Here is a 24,924-nt window from a genome sequence, read left to right as displayed (position 1 = left end):
TACGAAAACAGAATATTTTAGTATATTATTTATATTTCGTTATATTAGTTATTTATATGTGATTTGATAAATTCTGTGATAAAATTTTAACATATGTAATATATAAAAATGTACTGACATAGGATAGCGATAAGAATGATATGCAAACGCAGATAGGTATTATTATGTTTTCTAATCACTGCACATTATCGAAATTTGCTATCTTATTTATTAATCATAATTGTACAATAAAATACACTGAATTCCATTCTTTAGGAATTCGAAATAAAAAGTGCATTACACATGCAGCATAGAAAATATAAAATTTTTATTAAGGTATAAGTATTCTAATAGTAGAATAATACACAGTTATATCGAAAAATATCTAAAGAATATATATAATGCAAATTTCTCCGCCGTTTATTGTGCCATTGGGGTTTTATTTATGAACGCATAGTTAAACAAAAGAGCGTTCACTTTTTATTAACAATGAATAATAAAATTAATCTACACAACTTCCTTTATAACTTATATTTTCTTTATACAAGTCACTTTATATAATTAGTTTATTAATTATAATTTGCTTTCATCTGTTAAAATAAAAAATTGTTTCACATTTTTATAACAATAGCAAAAATTTTATTTCTCCTGCACAATGTTTTATTGTAAGAAAAAATGTGCAATTAATAGACTTAATCAAAAAACACCATCTGCGAAATTATGCATGAAACAACTATAAACATTCCTCTTTAAATAAATTTAAATACTTTTCACATAAACTTATTATGAAAACATGATTGTTTTTAGAAAATCATAAGATGCATTTATAACTCCCCAACTTATAAATGATCGCATATAATTTAAATGCACACCTTTGTAAAATGATGTTATTCTTCTATCTCTTGCGACATATACTTCACGAATAACTGTCATAAATTTCTCAAAATTACCACCTATTTTTGACTGCATATGTATTTTTATTACATTTATAGGATAAAATACAGTACTTGTGAAACCACCAATTAAAGCACCATTAATAAAACTTGTAAATAATGACTCGTGTTCACCAATGTATGTTTTTGATTGTTCTTTGAGAATAAAGAACATGAGATTGGAACAACTATTTCTATATATAATTGGTACTAATCCACGATAACATTCTGCTATACCATAATTTTTTAATAAATATTTAAATGCATGCGAAGTATTTTTAAATTTATCATGATACCGCCAATCCTGGAGCAATGTTTGTACTCTTTCAAGGGGCATAAGTATAGCCTCAACAGTACCAGCAAAATGCGCTGCTATTATTCTACTTAATATATCATTATTTGTTAATGTGCACAAACGTTCTTTACAACCTTCATACATACTAAACATTACACTAACCGAAAGAGTTTTCTGACAAAAGGGTGGTAAGATCCCACGGTATAGTAATCTTATTCCCTCTTTAGATATCTGACGAAACGCAGTATTGGCTGGAACACCTTCCAAAATCTGTTACAATAACAGAAATTTATTTATTTAATATGTATACTCTGATGTTTAAAATATTACAAAATAATTTATTTTACACATACCTGTCTAAATATAATCTTATTAATAGGAAAAGTAATAGATACATTAATTACTGCAGCACCCCATCCACAAATAAATTCTTTACAATCATTATTATTAAGTGTTAATAATGATCTTAGTGAGACATTTTGTGAAGCAACGTTACTCATATTAATACTTTGTGTAATAATTTGTTCAGACTATAATTTAGTAGCAACCAATCATAATTATATCTTTTACACCATTTTCTCCTTACATCGTTTACAAAGAAATCGTTTACCTGTAATTAATAGGTAAATAATATGATTTCAATATGTAAAACATTTCATTATTATTCATATTATGTAATTTTTATACACCCCCTAACTTTTATACGCTCAATATACGTACAATTTTGTAAATATATAACTCACATTTTATGCAATTCATATTCAGCCCATATCGCTTTATATGTACCATAAATCCGACATAAATATGCTTTTTGGTTCACCAAATTTCCAACCCGCATTTCTTTCTTAAGTACTACGAACAGTACTGATTATTCAAACGTCGGCTTATATCAAGATTTTAGTCTTTAATTTTCTTTTTCTTTGCATAACCAGATACGGCACCAATTAGTTATATACATATGTGAACCAATCAAAGTTACAAAATATCAAACTTCAAAATACATTTCTTGATACATATAATCGAAAAAATGTTATTCACAGAATATCAATTACATTTTTATTTATTTGTAAAACATGACCGTAGAAAGGGAGAGAGAGAGAGAGAGAGAGAGGGCGAGCGAGCGAGAGAGAGAGAGAGAGAGAGAGAGAGAGAGAGAGAAAGAGTAGGGGAATTTCTATCGCAATTTGCAATGGAAATGTGACAAAATATGAGATTAACAAAAATTAATTTTTCTTAATAAAATATTAAAATAAAAATATGAATCATGTAAAACATCTGTTTAGATATTTCTAGTTGATATTAATTAACATGTAAACAAAATTGTTTAATATTATTTTATTGTTGATCGATTATAGATATTAAAATTTCTGAACATAAAAACATGTAGATATATCTATGTGTATGTATGTGTGTCGTATCCACATGTATATAAGATCCATTTCTTATATTGTAAACCAATTGTACATTAGTTCAATTTTTCGTAATGGTAGTAGCATAGAATTAAACTTTGTCCTAATTTCATAAAAGTTGATTACTTCTTTCCTGTTTTGTCTTAAATTTTATTTTGGGGTGTAAAAATAATTTCTAAGTTCATTTTATTATATTGGAAATAAATATTTCGTAAAATTTGTGTATTAACGTGAATTTTGAAAATGCTCCGAATTACAAATTATATTGGACTAAAACCCTCAAATTTTATTAAAATCATTAACTCGAATGCCAGGTAAACTGTTCTTTTTTGAAATATAATAATACATTAGCATTTTTGTGCTATTGTTAAAGGTATGTGTCATATAAAAGTATCCAACAATTATCTGTCATAAGATAGCAGACTGCTCTGCACATTCTGTATATTTCACATTTTCTGACACTTTCTAAAATAATTGGCAAAAATTATTTTGTGTATGTTAATTAAATTATTATTAAGTTATTATATACGAATTTATAAATTTGTATTTTAAGTATTTATATTTATGTAAAATATGTTAACTAATTGGACTTTGGATGAATATGATATATATATGTAAACAGAATGTATATTTTGACTTGATAAGATGATACTTAGATACATAAAAACTGAAAACAGTTGTTATTCATACAATTTGATGAATAATGAACAAATTCAATCAATAATCATCAATTTCATTATTATATGCAATTATAATATATTTATATAAATAATTTGAAAAAATGCAATAAATATCAATACATTATATATAAAAAAAGTTAATAATATGTATATATATATCTATCTGTGATGTAAAAGTGACAAAAAAATTATGCAATTGGATCCTTAATTTAAAATTTAATTTAAGTAATAAATTATTTGATATTTACTTATCTAATATGACGTATTTTAGATGTTTTGCAACACAAGCTGCTGTAAAAAATACACCCGAAGAAAAGCAGGAAAAAAATATAGATTCAAAATCTCAATCTTTTGTTAAGAATATTTTCCTTGGTCAATTAGAGACTACTCAAACATTTCCATTTCCAGATGTTTTGAATGAAGAACAACTTGACACATTAAAATTAATAATAGATCCCATAGAAAAATTTTTTGAGGTAACAAGGTTCTAACAAAAATGTGAGAAACCTCTCAGAAATTTATCAATTTAATTTAAATTTTTATTCTTTTAGAAAGTAAATGATCCAATGAAGAATGATGAAAATGCATCGATAGATGGAAAAATTTTACAGGCAATGTGGGAGCTTGGAGTATTTGGTCTCCAAGTTCCTCAGAAATATGGTGGACTAGGATTAACTAATACGCAATATAGTAGATGTGTTGAAATATGTGGATATCACGACTTAGGTATTAGTATTATGTTAGGTGCACATCAAAGTATAGGGTTCAAGGTATATATTTATTTATTTATTTATTTTTGATATCCCATATATAAATAATAATTTAAATAATTTAATTTAATCCATATAGGCTATACTTTTATATGGTACCCCAGAACAAAAAGAAAAATATCTTCCAAGAGTTTGCAGTGGAGATTATGCAGCATTTTGCCTCACAGAACCAAGCAGTGGTTCAGATGCTGGCTCAATTCGTTCTCGTGCAATAAAGTCAACAGATGGCTCACATTATGTCTTAAATGGCAATAAAATTTGGATATCAAATGGTGGTTTAGCAGAAATAATGACAGTTTTTGCACAAGTCCCTATGAAAGATCCAAAAACTGGTGAAACTAAGGATAAAGTTACAGCATTTATTGTTGAAAAATCCTTTGGTGGGGTAACAAGTGGACCACCAGAAAAAAAGATGGGTATTAAATGTAGTAATACAGCAGAAGTAAATTTTGAAAACGTTAAAATACCAGCAGAGAATGTTATAAGGAGCGAAGGACAAGGTTTTTCGGTAAAAGTAGATTTTAATAAAAATTTTTGCAAATTGTTTAAACAATATTTATTAAACACTTTGTATTTTATCAGGTTGCAATGAATGTTTTAAATAATGGTCGATTTGGTATGGCTGCTGCTCTTTCCGGAACTATGCGTTATTGTATCAAAAAAGCAGTGGAACATGCAACGCAAAGAGTACAATTTGGACACACGATAGATTATTACGGAAGTATACAGGAAAAATTAGGCCACATGGCGATGTTACACTATGTAGCTGAGAGTCTTGCATATTCAATTGCGGGAAACATGGATAATGGAAGTCAGGATTATTATTTGGAAGCTGCAATTTCTAAAGTGAGATTCTAGTAAAAAAAAAAATAAAATTTAATAATTTGTTTATTTTTTTAGTTCAAAACAATTGTTTCAGTGTTTTGCATCGGAAGCTGCATGGTGGGTTTGTGACGAAGCTATTCAAATACTCGGTGGAATGGGATATATGAAAGATACTGGTCTCGAACGAGTTCTGCGAGATTTGCGTGTCTTTAGAATTTTTGAAGGAACCAATGATGTCCTCCGTATTTTTGTTGTACTTTCTGGGCTTCAATCTGCAGGCATACATTTGCGACAAATAATGTCAGCATTTAAAATTCCTACCATCAATTTGGGATTGATCTTTGAAGAACTAAGCAAAAGAGCTATGCGAACAATTGGGTTGTCATCAACGCGTAATCTTATGCACTTAGTTCATCCTAATTTAGACAAAAGTGCTACATTGTGTGCTAAGGTTTATATTAATTCATAGTACTATGACATAAATATATTAATATTTAATTGATATTGATTGATTTTTGTAGAGCATAGAAACTTTTGGTCAAAGTATAGAAAGTGCCATTGTCAGATATGGACCAAATAATATTGTGGAGCAACAATTTGTTCTTAACAGATTAGCTCAAGCAGCATTTGATATATACACTATGGCTATTGTATTAAGCAGAGCAACTACATCTGCAAACAAAAAACTTCCAAGTATGGAGCACGAACTTCTTATGGCAGAAACTTGGTGTTCTGTGGTAAGCATATAATCTTATTGATATATACTCAATTTTTATTTTTATATTATTTTATATTTATATTTTTTATTTATATTTTATACTTTATTTTTATTAAATTAACTATTATATTATAGGCATCCCGTCGTGCGAATTCTAATTTGAAATTTGATAAACAATTAAATGTATTTACTAATTTAACCAAAATTTCAAAGAACATGTGTGATGCCCGTGGATGTGTTCAACTAAACCCACTATGTTTTTAATGATACGTTCAGACATTGAATAATTAATGTGCAATAATTAACAACTTATATAATATTAGAAATATTAAATCTGTAACAGTACTGAAATTTTTTTGATATTTTTACACGAAAGAGATATTGTAAATAAACTGTTATAAAGAATATACACATGAAAGAAGATGCTGTTTATTTTTCATTAAATCTCACAAAATAGTGAATTGAATGCTTAAGAAATAGAGTAATGTACAGTAAGTTTGTGTGTGTAGGTTTTTTTTATAATAAATTAAATGCAAATAGAATTTTTCTGTATCATACATTTAAAAATGTTTGATAACATTCCTCCTATCTACGTTTTCATTAAATGCGATATTAAATATAAGAAAAAAAGTGCCATAGTATTTTAATTTATAATTAATATTAACTCTTGATTATCTTCTTTTAATCGTAATATAAATGCACAATTTAACAATATCACAACATTACACAAAGGTAAGAATATACTTTCTGATCATTTCTTTATCTGTCTATAATATGGAAGCACATAGAGAATATAGCCATTGTATGATTTAACTTTTACAGCATCCATATAAGACATTAATAACATTAATCGTTAGGTGAAGTACATGCAAAAACAAAATTTGTGTATTTCGTACTATAAGAAGTATTACACTTAAGTTTGAGATTCAAATTATCAATTTTTTGTTTAGAATTTACAAAACGGAAACTATCATTAATTACACATATATTCAACGTTTTTGATTGTATAAAAATCAGTAATGAAATAATATTTAATACTTGTTCTTTCAGCATCTACAAGTTTACAACTGTTTAGAACTTGACAATAAATATGTTGCATTTCAACTATACATTGGCAGTGTTTTTCTCCAATTCATGATAATTAGTGATAAACCAATTTGAGTCTCAAACTTTAAGCTATTTAAAATATTTAACATGTATAATAAATACCATTCAAACGTAAATAAAGTGGTATGAAACTATTATGATGAGGTATGATTTTATTATTGAATGTTTAGAACATGAAATTGGAAAGAATTTATCATTACTGACAGATACAACTGTGATCCATAACTTTTCAGAAAAATAGAATATTAGATTATTTCTTAGTGTTTGTGTTACTCCAGGTATGCAACCTTATCTTTAAAAACATATGAATTCTATAACACAAACTCACAATCTGTTAATATATGTATTTGTGTGTTTCCCCTATGTACTATACCTTATGGTCTAATAAGCCTTTATAAGAATATTAGTAAATATACTATCACAAATAAAAAGAAGCACTAATAAAGTCAAATAAGAATCAATATATTAAAATGTATAAACGAAGAACGATTTTATGATCAATATAATAATTTTTTAATACCATTATCATCTGATAAATTCTCCACTTTTCCACATTACTTTTAGTTTTTATATCACAACCCTGATATTCCTTTATAAGAAAATAACATTGTTTGTATTTTATTAAGTTGTCGACAATGTAATGAGTCAACTTGAATTCATTGGAATAAAACTGACTCAAATATTGTCTAATTAATGTATTGATAATTTGTTTCCTGAGAAATATTTTACGACTTTATGATCCGTCTATCTATCATGTTTCTACGAAAATAATAACAATGGAAATACAATTTTCTGTATATATTTTTTAATACACAAAAATGTGTTATATCTTAATATCCTAAGTGATAATATTTTATAAATGTGAATAGTAATTGTATTTTAATTAATTCTTTCTGTACATGTAAATTATCGTTTAAATTAGGGCATTTGTAAAACAATATACTCAAAAATTACTTTCCAAAACATGTGCTGTTCTATTATTTTATGTTTAAGTAAAATCCTTCTTTCGTTGCATGTTGTTACTCTACACAAATTACCTTCATAAGAAACTGCGTATGTAGTGAACTAATTAATAATTTAAAATACTATCTGTAATTGTGATTCTTTTTAATATGAAATTTATAGATATAATTATAAGAACTTCCAAGTACAAAGTAGTAAATGATAGGGAAATAAAATGATGATGTTTGTTAATGATTGAGATTAGCTCTAATTAAAATACTAATTTTACAGGAAATACATGGAATTCATAGCAATAAAATAAACATCACATGACTGAAAATTAGTTTTATATTTTTTATGCTATCTTATATTTAGCTGCTCAAAAAGATATGAAAGGGCTTTAATCTTTCATTAATACCATTTTAATATTATTTTCACGATATTTATAGCACACAAATTGCAATAGAAGTAGAATATATTTGTTTTAAATTTGACATGATAAAATTAATTATTTGAATAAATCATCAATTTTATGTAACTTTATATAAATTGTTTTTTATAATACTTCAAATATATATGAAAGAGATATCTATACATAATAAAAAAAAATACACTATTATAAATCAAGTTATGTATTAATCTATATTAAAAAATTAAGATCAAAACTTATTAACTTAAAAATCAATGATCTTGTATCATTAGTTACCACATATGTACTTACAAGCTTATAGATTTTTAATGACACAGTATCACTACCTGGAGTAACTTAGAAGAGTTAGAAAAGCTAACCCTGTGCTATAGACAAGTTTTTAAATATTTGTCCATTCCAAGCAACTGAGATACAATAATGCTGCAATAACTGAACTAAAAGTTCTCGCTCATCCAACATTTCTATATGTTCGATTCGACTACGGTCATCTAGAGGCAGTGAATCATAGACCTCTACCATTGTCCATGCATTAGAGCCTTCCCAACTGTTTATTGTAAAGCTGAAATGTACATTTTAGGTTGTATTTTTGATAAAATGGTTATTACTTTTAAGGTAATACACAAAGGAAATATAACAAAATTAGAGTACCGTCTTTGTTGAGTTTCCAAAGATTCACAATCTTCTACACCTGCCAACAAACATCCACGACTACGTAGATTGGACAACATAACTTGACCAAATTTATCCTTCATGTTCACTTGCTCGTAATTAACAAAAATACTATTTGGAAACTTTCCAGCAAGCCATTTTAATAATGCAGAAACTGCACTTGTGTCTATATATACTAAGACACATTCTGCAAGGAACATGGTTGGAAGATTAAAATTAACTTCTGCTTGTGTTAACTTATTAACAAGTTCAGATATGTGTCGCAGATCTATTCCCACCAAATGATAATTGGCAGCATGTAGATCTGTTGTTGAAAACCTAATTTCTCCATCTGCAAAATGAACTCTAACTAAAGAGAATCTGTATATAAAGACAAAAATTACAAAATTAAATATACTCTACCTTCTGTATTTAACATATCTATTAATTGTTTATGTTTTTTGATGTGATAACATTTTCGAGCAGTAATGTTAGGAAAATCAAGTTCGATAAAATTTGCTGGACACTTTCCTGCTTCTTTAAGTCTCCAATAGAGAGTATCAAATCCAGCACCCAAGTTTATAACTTGTCCCTTTTCACCAGATAGCTACATTTGTCATAAATTAATGTTATCTGTGTATTATAGGTAAACTTATTTAGGTGCATACATTTATATTAATAATTTATGTTTATTTTATTATATAAAATTGAGATATATATATAAATAATGAAACTAAAATATTCATCCTATCATGACATTCACATTCTTTATTCCACGTAAATTAATGATTATAAAAGTTAATAAATGATTATAATGATTGTGTACATAGCTGCATATACATAGATTGCCTACGATTCTAATCAATTATAGTAGTTAAAGAAGAAAAATAAAAGTATTTCTATCTTTTATTAACTAAAAAGAGACGGAAGATCGTTTAATAATTATAAACACAATTTTCAATTGTTCGTTATTTTTATAGAAAAAGATGCGTTGTCTGCACTAGATTAACCTATTTTACTGTTTCATGATAAAAAGAGAACTTTGGAAATTAGGACAGGGCCTCTGCCAGGTCAAGGTTTCCGGCATTGTATGTCCTTTGCTACTCAAATCAGCTGTATCCCGGATTGTTTCTATTATGTTCTAGGTTATGCGAATTTTGAAATTGCAGTAGTGAAATTTAAAGAAAGCGGAATTAAATACCTTAAGGAATTTGTCAACGAACACTTCAATCCCCTTTACTCTTGCGTAATAACCACGATTGATTTCCGGAGCTTTCCGACCAGGTTGTTTTACGAAAAAGTTAATAAATGGATCGGACCAGTAACCAAGTTGAACCGCATATCTTTTACACTCACTTGCATCGTCATTAGTGGCCTGTATGGCCTCATCATCAGCCATATCTTTGATCATTACACCAATTTTGGTTCACTTCAGTTATGATAAATCATTATTCGACGTTTTCTTTATGTAGAAACCGTTACTTGTCACTCATAGAAAACTGCACAAGCGACCATACTGCTTAAGACTGTGTAGAGATTGCCGTAGATTCGCATCTACTTGCGGCGCAAGCTTGCGCCTGCTGTGCGGGTTATCTGACAGTAGGGGTATCCCCTAACCATCAACTTATACCGTAATAGATACTGTACATATGTGTAGAAAATATTAATGTATCTCATTATAGCTTACTATTGTGTATGACTTATTTTATTTACAATATAAATTAATACCGTTAATTATACATGAGTTAAATTAATCAATACAATTTCCACGTAATGTTTCCTGAAAATATTTTGTATAAAAAACGAAATCAATAATTATAACTAATATTGAATAAAATACTCTTCCTTTTCTACCATCTTTATTTATTAGATATTAAGTGAAAACAGTATGTAATTTCAATAGTATGGGTAATTATTTATGTATCATAAATATTAAATAAATACAGTAAAGGATAATTTAATTAATATAAGAAAACATATATGTAGGTACACAAATGTAATTGTAAAATTACTAAATTTTGTTTACAAATTGAAATGGATTATCTGTAAATGGGTAATAAATAAGACTTATGTATCTCTTGATCTTAATGAATGTATTCAAACACAATGTCTGACATTTTTTTAAATTAAAAATGTATATAATGATAGTACGATTGCATATTATATATGTTTCTGTATATAAGTATACGAAGATACAAATTAATATATATAAAATGTATAAATATGTAATTATCTTTTGCAACATTTCTTGACCAATAGTTCTATAAAATGTAAAGATATCCTTTTACATCTTTGTTAAAATAATATGTATGTTAAAGATAATCAATCACAGCTACTCATATATATGTTACTAAATAAATTGAAGCTAATAATTGAGTAAGAAATTAGTTAAGATACATATTAAAATAATAGATGTTATTAATAATTACAGAAGATTATACTTTAAATGATATTAATTTCATTCCAACATATATAAACAAATAGATAGGAGTATAATTTAGAAAAGTTTTATTTACTACTGACACATCATTAAAAAAGAGAGATGTAATCAGATTATATAAATTATGAAGCAGAAAACATGTTGGAATATAATGTTATCTAACAAAATTCCAAAATATTTAAAAAAGTAGCAAAGCTATGAGTGATACAGTTTGAGATATATTAAAAATATAAAAAATTAGAAAGGACTAGTGAGTATCATCTTTCATTCTTTTCATAGTTTACAGTTTTTAAACTTTTATATAGAATATGTAAATAATTATTGTCTGCTTTTTGATATAATTACTGCTCTACATCGGATTTTTTAATAGCTGGTTTTGAAGCTGTGGGTTTTGTTTTTCTTTTAGGTGGAACTGGTGCATCAGAAGTACTAGATGATACTGTCTCAGGAACAGTGATATCAGTAACAGGTGTTTGTGACGATTTTATACCTTTTTTAACAACTTTTACAGCCTTCTTTTGTTTACTTGAAGAACTACTGTCTACTGCACTATCATCCGGTCCTTCTTCTGATTTTGTTTTTGTTTTCTTTGTAATCTTTTTTACTACTTTTTTGGCTACTTTCTTTTCACCATCACCATCAGTTGCTTCCATAGATTCCACTTCTGACACTGACTTTTCTGTAGACTTTCTTCCAGTCTTTTTCACTATTTTCTCTTGATCTGTTGGATCTGGCTGTGCAGTTTTTTGAATACTTGTTGAAGGTGCATTTAATTCTTTTGTTCTTAATGGCCTAACTGGAGTTTTGTCTGATGGTGCTGATTCAGTTACTTCATGCTCTGATGGAGTTTCAGTTGATTCTGTTATTTCTTTTATATTCCCCTTAGATTCACCTCTGTCAGGTTCACCTTCTTTACTTTGTTGTTCTAATTCTATTGTTTGTTCCTGCACTGATTTCTCTGATATACTTAAATTTTCTGAAGATAATATAGGTGTTTCAGTAAGTTGAGTTTCAACTTGCTCTACTGACAATAAGCTCTGTGGAGTTTCTTCTAATTGGCTTAATTTATTGGCAGTATCGATACTCATTGCAGTTGTGGAATTATCCAAATTTAATTTTTCTTTATTTTGTGTAAAATTAATTGAAGATGTCAAACCATTTATATGTACCTTATCTTCTGTTTCCGTTAAATGAACAGGTGTAATTGTAGAGGAAAGAATTTCTTGCGGCATTATCTGAGAATCTGACATAGATTCTTTTGGTTCCACTTGTAATACAGATTCTGCAACTTGGATAGGAACAGGGCTAACTGTTAGAATTTCAGAAGCAGTTAGGAATTCTTTTGCATGTTTTTCATCTCTAAGGTCTGGTTGTTTTATTTCTTGGGTATCTACTGTAATTTCAAGAATTTTTACATTTTCTAACTCGCTTTTAATTTCTTTTTGTGAGGTAATTACTTTTTGTTCTTCAATTGAAGAAGATTGGACTAAGTTAGATGGTTCTATAGATACAGTTGTCTGTTGTGGAACTTCTTTTAATAATGAACTTGTACTTGAAGTTGTATTGAGTTCTGCAACTTTTTTATGAGATGTTTGCATTGATAAATTTGTAGGAGAATCCATAAATATATCAGGCATTGCACTTCCTGATTTTGTTGAAAATTTTTGGGAAATATTATCTTCACTCTCTTGATCTCCCGATAATTTAGGTACATTTGTTATAGGAACATCATTAACTACAGATTGTTCTTCCGTATTACAGGTAGTTGCCTGAGCTAAATAAGAAAAAATAACCATATTACATACTCATATATATAAATATTTTTTTTCTATTATCTTTCTATTATATATATATATATATATATATATATACATATATAATAGGTTATAGAAATGTAATTGAATACATTTCTTATTTAATAATTCTTATATCTAAATTTTACTATTTTAAAAAATAAGTTTGAATAATTTCTATATGAACATAAAAATAATAAGCAATACATATTAAAAATATATACAAATAATACTTTACGTAAACACATATGTAAAATATACTTAGATAAAATTCTAATTCTAATATAAAGGATATAATGATTGCGATTGAAACTGTTATTGCAAAAGTGCTCTTATGAAATGTTATTTAGTATAATATATATATGGAATGCGAATATTTAAGATTAATTAAAGCACATGGAATATAGAATTAGTATTTTTACATTACACAAGCATCAGAAATGTAATGTTAAAAAAGAAGATGATGTAAAGATATCATGCATATGGTAATTACTATTTTATTTTTTAGTGCAGTATTAAATTTGTATTAAGCATGAAATGTTCGAGGTGCTTTTGGTTTTAAGTACATATAAATAAGTTACATAAATACAATAGCGTTTTTTATAAACTACTCTAAAGAATTTAAAATAATCTATCAATGCAGATATATTGATAAAAGATAATTAATATTAATGTATTTTATATTTCTTTGATTTATAAATTATAGAAATCAAAGTGATATGTAATATTAATATCTTAATGATATGATACAATTTATTACAGCATGTATTATTATATATGTAATATTACAGTATTATTGTAAAATGATTTTTAATAAGGCAAGTTTTAACATATACTGTGTATCGGTTTAGTTGTGTACCACAAACTTTTTTAATTTACTTAAAAATCGCGAATCGATGATGCGAGTTCTCAAAATATTTACCCCATTAAAGCAAAACGACATTACAAGACGTAGCAATGCTATGGCGCCAGGATCTGTTAGTTGCTGTCCTCTGTTCCTGTTTCAAACACTTAAACTTGATAAACTGTATAAAAAACATATATTTTTTCACTTGTTTAAATTATATAAAAATTCTCTAGTATATTATTAAATACAATTTGATATTTTGTTTAAATTAAATTCCTATAAAATTCAAGTCTTTACTTCCAAATATGAGTTTGAATGCCACATGCTGTATTAAAAAAGGGTGGGAGGCAAATAAAATCGCAAAGCATTTTTATAAAAACAGTTAATAGCTTTGCATTATGAGCACTTTAATTTTCTATTTCGTACACAGTTTCCATTATTATTAAAGATTCTTAATTGTAAAATCAAATTTCAAATTCTTTCAGCTTCGATATGTAATCGTAATTAACGTATAATAAAAATATTATTTCTAACTTAAGACTTTTGTTTCATTTTTATATCACCTGCAGTTGAATAATTTTTATAATCACAAAATATTTATAAAAAATAATTTTATACACATTTTGTAATACATACCAGTTTTTTTATCCACTTCATCTACAGATTCAGTAGATTGAATAGCTTCAGTGGTTTTAACAGATTCATCAGTCTTATCAGTTGTAGCTTTTTCAGGTTTTTGCATTTCCTGCAAATCATGATATAGATATGTTCATGTGCAAATCATAATTTTATCAATTCATTATGTATTACTTAATTAATTACTTTAGGAGGGGACGGTAACCGTGGAGGCGCAAGAGCAAGTGTTTCGCAAATTTTTTTCCAAATATTGTCAAAACTATCGCGGCCCATATAATCTATCTGACCTTGTTCCCAACTTTGTTTTCGCATATGTTCTTCTAATGCAATTTGTTCAGCGCTTCTGGGTTCACCTAATGTCATTTGAGCCAAGGCACCAGCTAGGCCAGCCTATGAAATCAGAAGAGATCTTCTTATTTAATAACTAGTAACGTGATAGTAAAATGAAGTAATATAAAATATAGATTAGAATTATATAAATATACATTCATATAAATTATTTTGTAAAGTTACCTTGCCTACATGTGATAGTAATATGATATAAATACATATGCCACAAACATAAAACAATATAACATACAAATCTAGTGCAAATTAATAACACAATGATAATAATAACATATTATATTTCTAGGAAACTATACCTTTTGAATAATTTTTAACAAATATCACTTTCATTAATAATTATAGGATAATGTAGAAGTAACTAAAAATGTAAAGAGCAGAAAATATTTATCAGCATTGTTAAAAATATTAAATAACAAAAACTTTATACTAAACAACTTTATTAAAGCTGCAAGTAATGTCCCAAAAAATACTAAATATACAAGCAATATATTCAAAATTATAATGCAAATATTTTAAAATATAATAAGAGAGTACTTTTAACTTTAATATAAAGAAAAATATATGGGAACAGTTACTTACATTTGAACTATTTGGATCATCCATTATGTGTAAATCAGATTGCGTTGCTACATTGTGGAAATCTGTACAAGGTTTGGAATCAGGATGAGGACTAGTAGATATTAGTGTGCTTGTCCGTTTGTCTGTAACGTTTATATTTTCATTTTGTTCAGTATTTTGCTTATTTGAGAGATTATTCTGATAAGCTATGTTATTTGGCATAGCTTGGTCATGATTAATATTGACATCTAAAGATTTACAAGTTTGGTTTCCTTGTCCATAATGTTGAACAAGTTGTTTATTATTTAAATTATCAAACATTTGACAATAACTACAATGATGATCAACATAAGTTTCATTATGTTGATGTTGTTTTATTTCTTCTGAAAATGATTTGTTACTATTATTAGAGGAATGTTTATACTCAATATGCTGATGTTGCATTATTTCTTCTGATACTAATCTATTACTATCATTGCAAGTATTTTGGGAAATATATTGGTTGTTAGTAGATTGATAATGGGATTCACTAGAATGATGATATTGCATATTATGCACAGAAATATATTTTTCTATATTGTCTTGAGTTTGCTGATGATTAGATTCTACATTTAAAGTGGATGTATCATTGGAATTAGGAAACAAATGTTGTTGCTCAATTTCATTCATGAATTGATTAGACTGTATTTGATTATGGTGATTTCGCATATGTGAAGAAGACATATTTTCACTACATTGTTGATTATGATAGAATTCCCTGTTACATTCTGGTGATGACTGGCTCTGACATACAGATTTTGAACTTTCATTTAATATAGACATAGGTGAAGAACTATTGATTTTGAAATAATACTGTTGTCTTTTATTATTTTCTGTTTTATAGATAACTGAATCATTTGGTACATAATAATTTTCCCATGGATCTTGGAATTCTGAGAAGTCTGGTGGTTCTAAATATATGTCATTCTGTATTTTGTTTTGCATGTCCATGTAAGTGGGACTTCTTGGAAAAAAGGATTCAGAAGGCATAGGAATAAATTTGTGCCAAATTGGTGCCAATGTGCTGGTAGCCTATGCAAGCATCATGCCAAAACAGAAAAATGCACATTCAATTGGTTAGTAGAAAACTAATTTGACAGTGTCCATTTTTCTTGTACTTAATATTATAATAAATACTAAAAACTAATTAATCATATAGAATATTTTATAAGCTTAAACATTGAACTATTGTATTTAGATATATTAAGTTTATAAAAAATATATACTTATAGATTAAAAATAATTTATATTTTAGTATAAATTCAATACAGTACTAACTACAACTATAATAGACATTAAATAATATTATATGATGATAAAAATATATTAAATATATGTTACAAACATAATAATAGAAGAGAAAAAATGGACACTGATCTACTAAAAAAATATATATAAAAATGAAGATTAAACATTAATAGCTGTAATATTTTAAACATTTATAAAAATGTGATGAAAAATTTGACCGGTCCTTTTTGCAACTTATACATATTTTATATCAATTCAGCTATTAATATTAATATTGAAAATTAAAAATAAATAAAAAGTCAAATATATTTTAAATGCAACAAAAAAACAAATCATGTCAGAGAATTCCACTGCAACACATGTATGTACATATATATAATAATGTATTTGTAATAAAAATTTTGTAAATAACTTGTAATCGAGTAGCTTTTATTAGCACTTCTAATATTATTATTTAAAATAATAACATGCACATTCAATTTTATTAATAAAAATTTTTTGACGAAAGAATTAATAAAGATTAGGAGATTAAACCTTTCAAAGATCTTTTGAAATATTCTGATTATAATACAGTAACTTTTATATACATTATTTGTTATGTGCAATATATATACAGTTTTAGCTATGTTTTATCAAGCATGTTTATGATTGTGCTTTTGAAATGTTATATATTCTATTTCTAGATATATTTAAAAAATTCTTACATATTTTATATGGTATTTTAACAAAAATAAAAGCACATTATCTAAACCTTACCTGTTTTCTTAATATTTAAGGCTATAGTGAGATTCAGAAAAGAATAAAAAAGGTTAATTATAAATTATATTCTAAATTATATTGAAGTCATCAGTGTAGTAGATTAATTTAAAAAATGGTCAGTCAAACTTACCATAATAGGTGATAATTGAGGATGCACTTTTTCACAAAATATGTTCCACCATAATTGCAATAATGGTTGCAAGTGTGAAGAATCCATAGGTGGTTGAACAATACCAGTCAAGGTGTCAAAATACTGTAACCATGGTTTTGTAATACCAATAAAATGTATTATTCTAACATCATGTCCAAACCTATCAAATAACAAAATTTATAATTACTTTACCTTCTATTTATGTATTACTCACATGAAAAGTTATACATGTATATGTAAAGAAGTAAGAGAATTATAATATAGTAAACAGATTTTCTTACTGCTTGAATGCAGGAAGATAAGAGTATGTAGCAGTAGAACACATATTATAGATAAACGGTAAATGTTTAGAAATATCTTTTTTAGCCCAATCACTAAAGTACATATTTAATAATCCTTGATCTCCGCCATCAAATGAACCTTTAGCAGCAGCAAATGCAGTAATAGAAGCAAAAGTTTGTTGAGATGGTCTGTATACAAATACACCAGAATTGAAACAATCAGGCCAACCAACGTCAGGAGCAGCAGACAGTTCTTCTCTTTCAAATAATTCATCGCAATTTCTGATGACCTAACATACGCGCGATATAGAAAATAAAAGCACGAAATTCTTTTAAAATCCAAGTAATCATGTCTTCATTAAAATGAATCATTTTGCAAACTTACAAGTGTGTCTGCATCAAGGAACACACATTTTTCATATTGAGTCAATCTCCAGCAATGCAATTTGGTAAATGTAACACCCAATTCTGGTCTAGCTAAAAGTGCTAAATTAGCTTCATCCTTTGAATCAAGTACATTTACTTCCATTACCAGAGAAAAGATTGCTGATAATTTTTCCCTAAATACAATTAAAAAGAATATTTTAGCTGTATGTTGATACAAAAATGTTAATAGTCGTTTATCTGAAGCAACAATTATCAACTGCATCTAATGTACAATTTAAGTACAAACAAAAATATATTAACGCTATCTTCTCATTTTTTGAACGATTTTCGAAAATTGAAGAATACGCAAACATTCAAGTATACTAATATAAGCCATTCAGAAATGAGTTTACCTCATGGTTTGTGTTACTCCAGGAGTAATCAAAACGGCCAATTCGTGCTTGGTACCAACTTGATGCAAAGAGTGTGCCAAAACTAAGGCTCCCAAAGAATAAGCGTCGTTGGTAGCTAATGTAACCCAGGCGTATCCTTGAAATTAAAATGGATTATTATCAGAATGATTGTAGAAAAATAGTAGAACGATTATAATTAAAGAAAAAAAAATAGTAGTTAATATTTCTTTGCAATTGTGTAAACAAATTGCAATGTTCGTGTGTGCAATATTATGCACATAAATTGATAAGACATGTTTTATGTGTGAAAATAAGTGGTCATACATGTCATAAATGTCATCAGTTTATAAGTGGTTGAAGCATTGAATTTTTAATTGTCTTCGACATTACATCATTAATAAACATTACAAGTAAAAATATGTTCATCTAGTATATATAGCTCATGAAAGATAACATTCTGAAGTTTGTTGGTGTTATTCTGTTGTGTTTGTTATCTTCCTAATGATTACATAAATCTGATTACACAATTCTAACAATTGTCTAACGCAAGAACTAACTGTAATAGTAATACAAATAATTATTATACAATTATTATACAATTAGTATACAATTATTACAAATTCTGAATTGTAATTTCGAAATGTTCCGAAAATAAAATATGTTATACATTTATATTTTTATTAGTGTATTATATTCTTCAAAAAATATTTTTTCGAATTAATTCGAAAAGTTACAAAAGTGCGCGTTCAATGCATCCATAAATATTTTCAAAAGTGGTAAAAATAGAAGAAGACGCACATGCTAGAAATTCATTTGATCCAAGCAAGCGAACTTAAATGCGTTCAACTTGTTTTTCACCAATAAGAAATCCAACGATGCTGCTTTATTTATAACCCTTTCTATTTCTATTTCGTAAATGTCATCACGTCGTTCTCTCCGGCTAGTTGTTGAATCTCGAGAAATTTAGTTCCAAAATAAAAATATTATTTGTAGCTATTTATCTGAATACTACTTGTGCTCCAGCGATAGGTTCGTTCGATAGGATATGATCAAGAAACTACATTAGAATATATACATGTAAAAGATAAAACATCTTACTATGCTCCCTTACGATAACTGATTATCTACTCTTCAAGTAGTTCTCAAATAATATTGAAAATAAGTATTTCTAATTCACATAATATCATCTAATACATAAATCCTAATCCCATATAATAAACGAGTGAATATTAGTTAATAGACCCATTTCTTTTTAATTGTAACATTATAGAACACCGTTACATCGGTAAAACAAAATATCAAGACTAAAATAGTAATGAATTTAGTTTTCGCTACAAAAAATCATCATTTAGATTAAATTAACATTAAATGGTATGTAAAAGAACTCTGTGAATTGTTAACATAAATTACTGGAATAAATGCCTTAATGGAGTTATAAATAAGCACTTATAATCATTCTCCGGAAGTATCCATCCCATATAGCGCAAGAATCAGCACAGGATACCTGACCAAATTCGATCAATTTTTCGAACTTTATTACGCAGCATGTTTTACGAAACACAAAGTGGAACTACATCATATACGTAATAATTCTAGAATTATTTCATGTATGTAGTCCCTCTTTCATAAGCCTTGAAAATATACCGTTCGCGTTTCTGGAAAGGCTGCGTTATATGTATTGACATTGAATGAGATATTAGGTTTCCTGCGCTAGGTGCATTTCACGAGGTTATCATTATAATCACGGAAATGATACTTTCGCAAAATACCACTATTTAGTGTAACAAATTAAAGGTGTTCAATAATTGTCTAGTTATTGATAATTAAATACAGTGTCCATTAATATATAATATATAATAATTAATATTATATATATTATATATTAATATATAATAATTATTATCATACAATTTACCGGCGAATACTATTTGCATATCTAATTATACCATAATTTAGGTGCTGCTAATTTCACTATTTAAATTACAATCTAATTATGCAATTACATGGATATATGAAAAAAACGATTTTCGTTATCACTATATGGATTTTATATATTCAACATCTAACGTGGAATTCAATGAAATTACCGATAATGTAGACCTACAAATATTTGTCCATTTCTAATGTTTCATAAAAAATGAAGCAAGGGTAAGTAAAGTTTATTTCCACATCAAAGTTATTGTAATTAGTGTTTTTGTACTTCTAGCGGTGATCAATGTTAACTTACATCACTTACGAAATTAACATTTGATTATCAACTATGTATGTTGAGTGTTTAATATCATTTCAGAATTATTCCGGTAATATCAGTATGATTTCATGATTTGATTTGTGGTTTCTCTTACAGAATATCATTGTTAACATTCTTTATCTGTCGTCAGGTTCAAAGAATTTATACGAAAGCAGATGACACTAAAGGCTTTAGTGAAATTAAATGCAACGAATGCAAAGAAATTGCGTGAATCATAGACGTAAAAAAAGTAATAAGGAGAATTGAGAAAGAGAATACATATAAGAGAAAAGCTGGGATTTCTGCTGCCGGTGTATTCCGAAAGATAACGCATTGAATCGCATCGAATCTTTCTATACACTTTTACATTACCTAGCACTATTTATGCTGGTAATCATGAAATTCTATATCAATAATCTAAATAAATTATAAAAATTGAATGCAATTTCAATCATTGTCATAATCACCAATAGAAATAATTTGAATTGTTCGATATCCTAGAATGAACACTTAAAATACAGTAAAAAATACTTTTGCATTAAATAGATTTCTCGTCTCTAATATTCGCTTATTGTTCTTACACAACAACATGAGAATATCAAGTTTGTTAATATGAATGTAACGCTCGACATTTCATCACATCTATCCAAAAAGAAATAAATAAATTTCTTTAGATAAACGCGAAAACTTGATTCGTCTTTTCTAAGAATATTTTGTGAGAATTACGGCAGTTCGTCGTATTTATTTCGTCACTTAATTACGCGTGGATCCAAGTTGGCCAATAGTCGATGGCCGGAAGAATCATATTAACCTGGTGTATCACGATTTTGGCAGTAGTGTCTTCTATTTGTTTCCTGATGTGCCGACATTATCACAGGGCGTGTTAAAAGACACAAAACATTTATCTTGGCTATGAGAAAGGCGGTGCTCGTCTTCTCATATATTGTAATATGCAGACGAAACCCGAGAGGCAAACTGCCGGCGTCGTTCTGCCACACAGGTTTATATTTATACAAGCCGGCTAGCTTATAATAGCAACCCAGCCTCGTGTTTGTACAAAATGCATTCATATACTTTGCCTTAGGTCAAGCACTTGTCTCCCAAGCCTGACCAGATTTCTTTATATGATTATACTTCAGACAGACGTATACGAATCGACACCTTCTCCTACGACGCGAATAATCCATTATTATCGTTCCTTATTTCGGAATAATGTGCATCCAGATAGTTTTCTCGATTACACGTATCTTCAATCACAATATCAGCATGAGATTCCATTACAATTAAGATATCAAAGTTTTTTGAATTTATACTAGATATATCGAAAAATGTTCTAGTTGCTATTAGAATTGAAGCAATTCTAAGATTTTTAGATTCTAAAACTTTCAAAATTGGAATTATTATGACTTTTCTGAAACTCTTTCTTACTCAAAATTGCAAAAATTTTAACTTTGTAGCATATATGTATTAAGAAATTTTCTCGCTCTCTTTCGTATTTCTCGTTAAAAAACAATGAGTGTTTTTTCATTTCCTCTATCCTGTACACATTATATTAACGAAAAACTTCAAGAATTTATAAATAGAAGTGTAAAAATTGAGTTACTAATGGAATTTTAGCAACCGTAGAGTACTGACGGAGCGTCCATTGTCTGGATCTAATTTTATCAACTTATTTGCTACGGGCAGTTATGCGGATGTAACGTCGTGAAATTCTATGCCGAGTAGTTCATGGTATAGAGATCTGAGCAGAAAGTTTATAAAACAAGCTAAGCTCATTTTAGACAGTTCTCGCTTTGAACTATTCATTTTTCTAATTACTTGTTACCTAGTTAGGTTTAATGTTGTCATTATCAAACCATTCTTTCATTTATCCCTTTCGATACCATAATTGAAAGACGAAGATTGACCACTAGGTACTAGTCACCTTTATGTTTTATAACTATCCCGGATAGGTGGAGCTTAGAATTAAGGGTGAGGAAAAAGTAACAAGAAAGATCGTATTTAATTAGAAATCCGTTCTATAAAGAGGTACAGTGTGAATTGTAGAGTGCGTCTAGACATCTAGACGAACCTTGCAATCTAGAATTCCGGGTCCCGTCTAGACGAAGGTCAAGACTGAATCTATATAAAAATAGTGCACGGCTATTTCGCGTCAATTGTCGTGCAATGAACTTCCGTTTTAGCGTAACTGTATTAGTTGTAGCGGTGCACATTTTTATTTGGAATACAAGGATTTTAATTGCAATATTACAATACACAAATCATACAATATGGTAATTCGGTTCTGATTTTTTAAATGACTAAAAGTTACTTTGTGACATAATCAATTTTTATTGAGAAGATAAATATTAAGTAAGAAAACAAGAAGTACCGAGTGAAACTACTTGTTTAATGTCACAATTTTCGTTTAATATATTATCTTTTCTTTTTATTCTTCATGAATGAAAATTCTTCGTAAATATATTGCGGCTCCCTGTTACATCATCGTAGCATGTCGATCGATAAACGCATTAATATCATCGTCGTAATAACATTAAGTAATTCTCGATTACAGAAATCTTCAATTAAGTAATACGAATTAGGAGTAATTTCAACTCAAAATAAATATTTACAATATGAAATGGAGATAATAAAACGTGAGTCTTTTCGGTATGTACATATCTACTAAAAAAATATTGGATGCAAATATATAATGCAAATATATAATACAAATAGATAAAGTTACAGAAGCAAATTTTTCATGAAGTCGAATTTTACCGGGTTCGAAATAAATATAAAGAGATAGGGGATTTTGGCAAAGAGCCGCAATTTCTTCCCCTGACGGCTAAGAATAACCTACAGGAATACCACCGACTGTTATCTTATTTTATGTAGAAGGTATCTTGTTTCTAATGCACAAAACAATAAAAAAGAAGGAACCTGTGTTGTAAATGTACTTATGCTTTAAATAAATACAGTATACATATATCTAAATAAATCTACAAATTAATTTTATTTTTTAAATACAATGTTTTAAACATAATTATATAAACACAATTTATTGTGTAATTATAAGAAATGAAATCATTGCAATTGATCAGATATTTTTATTTTATACTTCTAATTTTAAAAGGTGTGTCATGTTAGGTTTTTAAATATGGCCGCTCGATCATGTTCATAAGAATAGAATCACACATTTTATTGGAAAAGAAAAAGGAATGGCGATAATTCAGTTCGTTATAATGTAACTTTAAACAATTAATTTTAAAATATAATTATGCGAAGAATAATTAATGTGAGAACACTATACATAACACAGAGTATAGAATATTAAATTCGCGCCAATCTATCAAAAAGTAAAAAAGAGATTTCGCGCATGCGTCCAAAGGAAACATCGTGAAACTGAGCGCGAATTGGACCGATTTTCGCAAAATAAAACGAGACACATGCGTTTTGAGTTGTTATAATTAATGAAATAATTGTTCCTAACATAAATAGTAAATTAAACAGTCATAATGAAATAAAAATGTACACATTTTTATGCATCCACATTTATGTTTTAGGAGGTTATTGTTCGTTGTCTATGGAAGATATAATTCATATGAAGGTCATTGGGTCAAGACCGGTTACCGGCTACGTTATCACACATCCCAATTGAGCTTTCAATGACTGTAACCTTAAGGCAAAGTATGTGAAAAAAGAAACGATCGAGATACATATATTGTTAAACTTGGACTTACCACCCATGATTGAAAAATTCGTATTTCTTTTTTAGCGGACCGATTTTACACACTCAACACTTGCCGATGCCCGCACAACTAACAAGAAGCCGTACGGTACGCACTTCATCAATGCTACAAAACGAGTGACGACTTGCGACTCTCCTTCCATGTCACGTCGCTCTCCCCTCCTTTAAAACCGTTTATCCTCACTCTGTATTATCGACTGAAGATTCAGCAAGCACTACTACGCGAACAAGATATATATATATATATATATATAAATACAATAGATTTTATATGGTGTATATACAAGCAAATGTACATATAATAACAGAAATCTTTCATTTTTTAATTTGTAAACTTCTGTCAATTGTTTATT

The 24,924-nt window shown here is 27.8% G+C and overlaps 4 protein-coding genes across 10 annotated transcripts; 1 reads left to right on the top strand and 3 right to left on the bottom strand.

Moving 5' to 3' along the window:
- Positions 1–185: 185 nt before the first annotated feature.
- LOC138183069 (mitochondrial nicotinamide adenine dinucleotide transporter SLC25A51) lies at positions 186–1,812 on the bottom strand. The gene is made up of 2 exons (XM_069119605.1): positions 1,560–1,812; positions 186–1,476 (listed from the first exon to the last, which is right to left on the bottom strand). Exons 1-2 carry the CDS (start codon positions 1,704–1,706, stop codon positions 763–765), a joined length of 861 nt encoding a protein of 286 aa, XP_068975706.1. The 5' UTR covers positions 1,707–1,812; the 3' UTR covers positions 186–762.
- An 857-nt stretch (positions 1,813–2,669) lies between these two features.
- On the top strand, positions 2,670–6,029 carry Acadvl (Acyl-CoA dehydrogenase very long chain). Its single transcript, XM_069120170.1, has 8 exons — positions 2,670–2,929; positions 3,567–3,771; positions 3,847–4,065; positions 4,145–4,573; positions 4,648–4,911; positions 4,985–5,341; positions 5,412–5,627; positions 5,744–6,029. Exons 1-8 carry the CDS (start codon positions 2,859–2,861, stop codon positions 5,870–5,872), a joined length of 1,890 nt encoding a protein of 629 aa, XP_068976271.1. The 5' UTR covers positions 2,670–2,858; the 3' UTR covers positions 5,873–6,029.
- On the bottom strand, positions 5,122–10,304 carry LOC138183354 (leucine carboxyl methyltransferase 1). Of its 2 annotated transcripts, XM_069120179.1 has the most exons (5): positions 9,937–10,304; positions 9,159–9,342; positions 8,736–9,087; positions 8,414–8,646; positions 5,122–7,780 (listed from the first exon to the last, which is right to left on the bottom strand). In XM_069120179.1, the coding sequence occupies exons 1-4, from the start codon at positions 10,144–10,146 to the stop codon at positions 8,442–8,444; spliced, it is 951 nt and encodes a 316-aa protein (XP_068976280.1). In that variant the 5' UTR covers positions 10,147–10,304; the 3' UTR covers positions 5,122–7,780; positions 8,414–8,441. The 2 variants fall into 2 exon arrangements, with proteins under 2 accessions (XP_068976280.1, XP_068976279.1); XM_069120178.1 differs by having other exon boundaries at positions 5,122–8,646.
- Positions 10,305–11,226: 922 nt separating this feature from the next.
- Positions 11,227–24,745, bottom strand: Gyg (glycogenin 1). Of its 6 annotated transcripts, XR_011174115.1 has the most exons (10): positions 24,564–24,744; positions 18,615–18,750; positions 18,221–18,395; positions 17,836–18,125; positions 17,534–17,714; positions 15,379–16,428; positions 14,638–14,841; positions 14,452–14,560; positions 13,891–13,966; positions 12,807–12,949 (listed from the first exon to the last, which is right to left on the bottom strand). XR_011174115.1 is itself a non-coding variant. In XM_069120972.1 (9 exons), the coding sequence occupies exons 1-9, from the start codon at positions 24,568–24,570 to the stop codon at positions 11,517–11,519; spliced, it is 3,585 nt and encodes a 1,194-aa protein (XP_068977073.1). In that variant the 5' UTR covers positions 24,571–24,734; the 3' UTR covers positions 11,227–11,516. The 6 variants fall into 6 exon arrangements, 5 of the variants coding, with proteins under 5 accessions (XP_068977073.1, XP_068977074.1, XP_068977076.1 ...); XM_069120972.1 differs by lacking the exon at positions 13,891–13,966 and having other exon boundaries at positions 11,227–12,949; positions 24,564–24,734; XM_069120975.1 differs by lacking the exon at positions 12,807–12,949 and having other exon boundaries at positions 13,891–13,993; positions 24,564–24,745.
- Between the last annotated feature and the right edge of the window lie 179 nt (positions 24,746–24,924).

The sequence above is a fragment of the Bombus flavifrons genome, chromosome 9 (genome assembly GCF_040668555.2).
Source record: "Bombus flavifrons isolate JBK064 chromosome 9, iyBomFlav1_principal, whole genome shotgun sequence".
NCBI classification, from domain to species: domain Eukaryota; kingdom Metazoa; phylum Arthropoda; class Insecta; order Hymenoptera; family Apidae; genus Bombus; species Bombus flavifrons.
Note: the sequence above shows the minus strand (reverse complement) of the source record. Positions and strands in the feature narration are given on the sequence as shown.